The following is a 7,792-nucleotide window of genomic DNA, read 5'->3' on the forward strand; positions in this document are numbered from 1 at the left end:
TTGTTTTGTTTTGGACAGAGATTGTTGCTATGTGCTTCGGGCTGGCTGCGCATACGCTAGGCGGCCCTGGCCTAGCACTCGCAGTCCAGCTTTCCCAGTCCTGGCACTGCAGGCTGCCCCACCACCGGAGACGCCTTTACAGCATTTTAACCGTAGCCCTCGAGATGGAGATGTTGCTCCGTGGTAGGTAGAGCTCTGGACGAGAATGCCCGGGCTCAAGGTTCGACCTATCAGAGCAAACTGAAGAGAATGAGGTTTTATTTTCTTTCAGAACTGAGGACTGAAGTCAGGGGTGTGATATCATGGACCTTAAAGGCCCAGGCGCCACGTTTTTTTTGCTGCTTGTGTGTTCAGACAGGGTCTCCCACCTCAGCCAGGCTGACTGAGCTCTTCATTCCTCCCTCGTCCAGCTAGGAGTTCCTTTCTCCGCTCTCCCCCCTCTCCCACCCTGCTCCACTTTTCTTTGCGTCTTTCCTTCCTTCCTTCCTTCCGTCCTTCCGTCCTTCCCTTCCTTCCTTCACAACTTCGCTCCCACCTTCCTTCTCTCCTCCCTGCGTTCCAGCGCTGCAGGAAATCAACAGCACCTTTAAGACAAGATTTCGCTAGGTCACTAAATTGACCCATTTGGGCTTGAAAAAATTTTAGGGCTCACAGGCCTCAGACTCTCCGAGTACTGGGATCACAGGAACGTGCGTGAAAGTCTTTACTCACACTTTTGACATTCGATTAGTATCTCCTAAATGATAGTTCCGTGGAGGTTCATTCGTGATTTTAACGAGGGCCCTCGATTCTCATGGGCTCGCCCCTGACTTCGGTCAACTTCTACGCAAAAAGTAAAAGAAAAACTGGGCAAGGCCGCTCTCAAACATGATTCCACCACTCCCAGGGCTGAGTCAGTAGGATGGCTGAGTCTGAGGCCAGCCTGAAATACAGATGGAGACCCTGTTGCCAAAAAAAATATATCCAGAATAAAAATAATAACAAGGGGAACTTTAAATCATTCTGTATAGTCGGGAACGTGTGTGTATTCAGGCCTGAATTATCACCTGCTCTGGAGGCTGAGGCAGGACACCTGTGAATTGAAAAGCACTTGGACAGCTCAGATGCTTTCTCAAACGAAACATTGCCCAAAACAGTGCTGAAACCATCCCTTGAGCAAAAGCCATATTCAAGCCAACCAATTACAAAAGACTATGTAGTGTTCTGCACCAGTATTTCACATTTTTGTTTCTCTTGTCCGCGTGGGGGCATTGTCTGTCGCTTTGGGTTTTTTTTGTTTGTTTGTTTGTTTTGCTGTTGTTGCTTGCTTAAGGTGAGTTTTCATTAAAAGGTTCTACTAGGACTGACCCCCACTCTTTGGGCTGGGGAGCACTGGGATTACAGGCATTCACCACCACACCTGGCTATACTTGTCGAAGCTGTCTGCTGTGGAACACCTTGTCGCTGACCCTCCCTTCCACACACCTCGTCTTCCCTACGTTGCAATTCACTGGAAGGCATTCTTGCCAAGTCACTCTCGGTTGTACAGGCTAGGCTTGACCTTGGAATTCTCTCTCGCCCCTGCCTCCTGGGGTGCCGGGACTGTAGACCGTTCTGCCAACTACAAGGTCCTGAAGGCCGTGGTGCGTTTTTAGAGGGGAGATGTTGTTTGATCTGTTCTCTGCCCTCACTCCATCATCACAAAGTGGTAAGGTGTCGAGTGCGGCAAAGAGTTGTGAGGATCTACGTACGCCAGAGTTGGCGTTCTCCATCTCCGACTTCCACGTGCTTGGTACCAATTTCACGTGGCTTTTATACTACTGGCTGACGAAACTTGCCCAAACGAAAATGACACAAAGTCCACTTTGCGGAGTCACCCTGCTACCTCCTGAGTGGCCTCCTCTGTAGAACAGAGACGGTAGGTAAGGCAGGGTTGGACCTTGAGACATTTCCTCTGCCGAGGTCCAGAGGCCTCGGAGCCAAGATGAGAAACCTCCCTCACAAGAAGGCCGAGACGTCACGGCAGTCAGAGGCCACTTCCCACAGGGACTGGAGCTCAGAGGACGAGGGGCTTGAAGTGCATGGGGTAGGTGTGCCCTGGTGCCCACAGGGGCAGAGGTGCGCTTTGGGGTCACCTGAGTCAAAAGTGGTGGTACATTGCAAAGGATCCCCTCCACGGCTGGATGAGGAACTTGGCCCCGAGTTGGCCTCCCTAGGTCGGAGGTGGGCTGTGGAGCTTGGTGTGAATGGACGGCCCTTCCTGGGCGTGACCCCAAATCCTCCTCTTCTCGCAGGTTTCTCGGGAGGGATGAGTACGCAGAGCCCACCGACTCTTTATGAGCTGGCCAAGCAGAGCCTGCTGAGCGGTGAGACCGCAGCCAGCGCCGCTCTGTACGACCTGCCCACCCAGCTCTTCCATGAGCTCTTCGTGGAGGCCTTCCTGGAAGACCGCAACGAGGCCCTGAAGGCGATGGTGCAGGCCTGGCCTTTCCCCTGCCTCCCTTTGAGGACCCTGATGGATCTGAGGATACCAAAGACCCCTCTGTGGGTGTTCGAGCAAAGAAGACTAGAAGAGAGAAACCTAGAGACCTTTGAAGCCCTGCTGGATGGCCTGGACAGGCAGCTGTCCCAGAAGGTTCACCCCAGGTGAGGGAGATCCACGGACCCTGGAAGGAGGGTCCCGGGAGTCCCGAGCAGGGAGAGTCAGTGTTCGGGACACGGGGGACTCGGGGGGGAGCGGCTTCTGGCGTGGAGGAGGTGCTGGCCTTCACCGAACCGAGCACCACCCGCCCAGGGGTTTCCTCATGAAACTGCTGCACGTGGGGGATGCGGTGAGCATGTGTGAAATCTGCCCCTGCCCCTTCTCAGAAGAGCCAGAGGTCGAAGCACACCATGTGGGAGGGGTGGAGGGTGGCAAAGGAAGGCAGGAAGGGCAGGGCGTCCGCGATGTCCAGAGAGGGAAAGAAGAGAAGCTCAGGTAGGAGGCTGGGTCTTTTGGTCTCAGTGCTGAAACCGATTCCTGTGTCGCCCACAGCAGGCGGAGACTGCGGGTGCTGGATTGGAGGGACGTACACCGGGACTTCTGGACCTCACGGCCCGGGACCGTGAGAGTTGCCCACTCGGGGGATGCCAGCAGCGAGGAAACGGGCGAGCGGGGGCCGAGGAAGAAGAAGCCGAGCCTGACGGTACTCGCGCAGCTCCATTTTGAATCCTGTAGTACCTATGCCAACCACGATGCGTTGCAGGTGTGTCTCTTGAAGTGGGTCCGGAAGAGAAGAGCCGCGGTACACCTGCTCTCTGAGAAGGTGACGATCACTTCCTGTGCTGTCTTTCACGTGGTGAAGCTGCTGCGTGCTGTGCAGCTGGACTCTATCCGGGAGGTGCATGTGCTCAGCGACTGGACTCGCGAAAGCATGCGAGCCTTCGTTCCTCAGCTCAAGAAGATGAAGAACCTTCACACATTTCGCTTCGGCAGCATGGACCCAGACAAATATTATTCACCCTCGAAAAACAAATGGCATTCCCGCATCTATGCTTATCACTTAGGCCAGATGCAAAGTCTCCGGGAGCTTCACATAGATAAGGTCTTCTTCTTGGAAGGAAAACTGCACAAGATCTTCAGGTGAGTGGGTGGCGAGCTCGGCTGCGCATTCGAGGTGCGGGTAGGGTAGAGAGGAAGAGGGCGTCTGTGTGCCCCGCGGCTGGTAGCCTGGGAGGTAGCGGGAAGTGGCTGCACAGCACCGTCTGGACCCGCAGTGAGGTCTGCCGCGTCCCATAGGGACCCGTGAAGGCAGGGACCAACGTGGAACAGGAGATCCGCACCCGGCCCCACTCTCAGAAAGGCAGCGGGGTGGGAGCCGGCGGCGGGAGGAGGGCAGCCGCGATTTCTTTGTCTTGAAGGAGCGTGTCTAGGTTACGGTGCTGCTGGAAGAGGTAGGAGAGAGCAGTTAACTAAGGGTGCACAGAGGACGGCACTCAGCAGCTCCGGTGGGGCGCGGTCCCGTTTCTCTCTGCCCACCTTTCAGAAAGGCGGCCGGGTGCTCCTCCGAAGCTGGCGGCGCCAAAATAGGATGCCCGAACCCTGCAAGGTAAAAAGGAGCCAAGTTTGATTTGAGGTCACAGCTCAGAGATTCGGGTCCGTGGTTGGCCGGCTTCGGAACACCGCAGGGGCAGCAAGGACAGTTCCACTGCAGGATAGGCAGAAAGCAGCAAGCCGGCCTCCCTCCTTTCCCTTCAGCTTCCTCGCGGGCTACGGTTAGTTCCGTTGCTTGTTACCATCCGCACCCAGCAGAGGGGAAAGAGCCGAGTGTTTCCGTCCCGATCGATTGCATGGCCTTCGGCCACGCTAAACCAACCCTCGGACCAGCCCGGATGCCACACCGCGATCTAGCCGTTTTCCCAAAGGCCCGCCGCTGAGTGCGTTAGCTTTGGGGGGGCAGCCCATTCCTAAACCATAGCGATGCCCCTGGGAGGTGCGGGAGTCTGGGCCTCGCGGGGGAGCAACACACACTTTGCCGAGGACACGGACCCAGCTGCATCAAGAGTGGCCGGTCTTGCCTGGCTTCATCCTTCCTGCATGTCACCCCCTGGCCTCACCTGGACAGAGCTGTGGTTTTCTGCTTGGGGATGAGCACAGGGCACTGTGGGAAATGGGGACTGAGTCGGTGCCACCAGTGATGGTACCTTGAACTGTTACTGACTTCCATTCACCGCATCTGCTCCCTCCCTCCCTCTCTCTCTCTCTCTCTCTCTCTCTAGGAACCAGAAACCCTTGGAGGCCCTCTCCTTGAGTGCGAGTCCACTGAAGGAATCTGACCTGAAGCACCTGATCCAATGTCCCACCACAAACCAGCTGAAGTCCCTGACTCTGAGGATGTTCTCAATGGAATCATTCAACTTGGACACCCTCCTGGCTCTGCTCGACAAATTGTCCGGCACCCTGGAGACCCTGGTCCTAGAGCGCTGTGGCTTCACAGACTCCCACATCCTTGCCATCTTGCCCGTCCTGCATCGCTGCTCACAGCTCAAGACCTTCAGTTGCTTTGGGAACCGCATTTCCCTGTGCACCCTTCGGGTCCTGCTGTGGGAGTCTGCCGGTCTCAGTCAGTTAACCCACGGGCTGTATCCTGCCCCGCTAGAGAGCTATAATTCCAAGATTTCGCACACAGTTGTGGACACTGATTCCTTTGTCATGGTCTGTGCTCGATTGGCACGGGTTCTGAAGAAACTAAGGCCATCTCTTAGGGTCCAGATCTGTACCTACTTCTGTATTTGGTGCATGAACTGCCGACTGTATGGACTGGATCCCAGCGGGAAGTGGGAAGTCACAGAGGAGTATCGCTACCCAGGAGGTCAGCCTGTATGTTACTGTTGTGAGGTGTCCCGGCGTATTCATGATATGTTTTCCTGGTAGGCGTCCCCTCGGACGCTCACCGGTGGATCAGTCCGCTGAGCCTAGAGCTCAGTGTGGTGCTGGGAGGTGAAGCCAGGTCAGAGGAGGTGGGCCACTGGGAGCGTGGCCTAGAAGGCTCTGTCTGTCACCGTTCTCTGTTAGTCCGTCTCTGCCGTGCTCCTTTCCGAGCCAACCCGTGACGTGAACTGTAAGACAGAGCAAAACTTTCTCTCTGAAACTGTGGATGTCGCCTGCAGCGAGTCAGTGTACCACGGGAGCAATGTGTTCATGGGCCTATGCGGGAAGTTCGTCCCGTACTGCCGGTCCGGGGATGAGCCCGAGGGGACCCTTGGCGGCGAGTGCGGTCGAACAGGTCCCACAGTCTGAGCACTGTGGAAGCTGAGGCTGAGGGTGTCTCCTCACGTTCCCGGGCCAGCCTGGGCTCCGTAGTGAGCCTATCTCACAAAATAAATAAATGAATTGAATAAATCCTCACTGTGAAAACCTTTATTGAAACGCAGGAACTCATTGTTCCATCCTATTTATACTTTTTTCTTTCCACAAGTGTTGCCCAGGCATCACGCTGTCATTCGTCTCGGGTAAGTTAGCATTCTCTTCACCCTTTCTCTTTTCGGTATATGAGGTCTGCACACTGAGGTCGCACTCCAGCCCTCTTTCTTTCTTTCTTTGTTTTTTTTTTGGTACCGGGGATTGAACTCCGGCCCTTGCACTTGCAAGGCAGGCCACCGATCCGCTGCGCTAAATCCCTGGCCCCAGCCCTCTTTCTTTTTTTCCCCTCGCTTTTTCAAGTTTTATTTTGCACGTTTGCTGTACTTACCATCACATTCACCCCGGGGCGTTGGTGCACGTGCACGACACATCCCGACTGCTTTTATCTGCTCTTCCCTCTCCTTCCATCTCTGGGTCCTTGTCCACTTGAACGTTTGGTGACAGGGTCTCACTATGCAATGAAGTGGTGCAGCTCAGGTCAAACCTGCGATCTTATCTCAGTTTCCAAGAGGGCTGGGATTACACCCAGGCTAGCCACACCAAGCTTGGTTCTCACTTTGACCTCAGTGATTTCCACTGGTGGCAGAAAAAAAAACAAAAAAAAACAAGGCCTTGGATTGTTACTTGTGGATGGGGATAGGTTGCAGCATCTGGAAGTTTGAAAATGACCTGCCCTTCACATACTACCTTCCCTCTTTTCTCCTCTTGCAGTGGAACTTGGGCCTCGACCAAGGTAGGGTGGTGTTTGATCATTGCACAACATTCTCAGCTCTCATCCCATCATGTTTGCCTTTCTGGGGCCATCTGTTCATTCCTGCTTATTCTGGCCATTTCCAGAATGCTCAAGTCCAGGTTGGCTTCATTCACTTGGCGTTGGACGTATGATGCCAATGTGCTCTTGTAGTGTGAAGATACTCCATGGTCATGATAGCAGAGTTGAGTTATCCATTCATGCTCTGAAGAATGGCCAGTCTATTCCAAACATCAGCTGTGATGAAGAGATCACCTTGGTATAAATGGGTGGAGGTGTACTTGGATCAACACCTAAGAGTTCTGTTACTGAGTCTGTACTAGGGGTATATGTCCTCAGTTTTTCTGCAACAGTCTTGCCTTTTAGAATTGTCCTGTAAAGGGCCTGGTCAAGAAGTGTCCACATACCTGGGCTTCACACCTGAGCATAGCTCCTGGCAAGTGGCAGTAACTGCTGACTGACCATAGGTGTCTTATAAAATTCCAGTATCAAGTTGTAGCCAATAAGAGGAAAGTTTGAGTAAGTGAGCATTTCCATGCTGAAAATGTGAATTGGCTGTAGAAAACAACACTTGTGATGCTGTGGATGCAGAATGGTTGTCATGAAGTGCACCATTCCTGAGAGTGGAAAGTCTTCCTTTGGCTTTTGTACATTCTCCCCCAAGTCATTGACAATATTCCAAGTGCAAAAAGTCCTGTCAGTCAGCCTATATATCCCCTGCACCCCAGGGCCATCTCCAGACAGCCCAGCTTTGTCTGCTTTCCAGATCACTCTGACTTCCTATGAATTACGAACAGTGATGCCTCATGTTGCTTCTTCCCTTCTAGAAATGGTATCTTGGATTACCAATCATGTTACTTCTTTTTCACTTAAGCAAAGGTTTTAGAAGTTTGTTTGGCTGGGCATAATGGTGCTCGCCAGTGTTCTTACCCCATAGGAGTGTGAAGCGGGGGACTGCACTGAGTTTGAGGCCAGCCTAGTCTACAAGGTGAGTTTAAGGCCAGCCTGAACCACATAGCTAGACACAACCTATATAAAACAAACCAAATAAAAACAATTAAAAAAATGATTCATTCTAATATGTACCAGACACAGTGGTGAATATGTATAATTCCACCACTGAGGGACTAAAGCAATCCTTTCTCAAAGTAAAAATTACA

General features: G+C 53.2%; 1 protein-coding gene across 1 annotated transcript; it reads left to right on the plus strand.

Moving 5' to 3' along the window:
- The first annotated feature begins 2,069 nt into the window (after positions 1 to 2,069).
- On the plus strand, positions 2,070 to 5,827 carry LOC104864928 (PRAME family member 6). The gene is made up of 3 exons (XM_010628201.3): positions 2,070 to 2,625; positions 3,014 to 3,601; positions 4,738 to 5,827. The coding sequence occupies exons 1-3, from the start codon at positions 2,288 to 2,290 to the stop codon at positions 5,390 to 5,392; spliced, it is 1,581 nt and encodes a 526-aa protein (XP_010626503.1). The 5' UTR covers positions 2,070 to 2,287; the 3' UTR covers positions 5,393 to 5,827.
- Positions 5,828 to 7,792: the final 1,965 nt, after the last annotated feature.

Source organism: Fukomys damarensis, unplaced genomic scaffold, assembly GCF_012274545.1.
Source record: "Fukomys damarensis isolate Sample0158 unplaced genomic scaffold, DMR_v1.0_HiC HiC_scaffold_23, whole genome shotgun sequence".
Taxonomy (NCBI): Eukaryota; Metazoa; Chordata; class Mammalia; order Rodentia; family Bathyergidae; genus Fukomys; species Fukomys damarensis.

Bases quoted from the DNA above. Each gene is read 5' to 3' on its own strand.
- LOC104864928 (XM_010628201.3), top strand. From the start codon at position 2,288: ATGAGTACGCAGAGCCCACCGACTCTTTATGAGCTGGCCAAGCAGAGC. The intron at 2,626-3,013 runs GTGAGGGAGATC...TGTCGCCCACAG, and splicing joins TCCCAGAAGGTTCACCCCAG to CAGGCGGAGACTGCGGGTGC. The intron at 3,602-4,737 runs GTGAGTGGGTGG...CTCTCTCTCTAG, and splicing joins AAACTGCACAAGATCTTCAG to GAACCAGAAACCCTTGGAGG.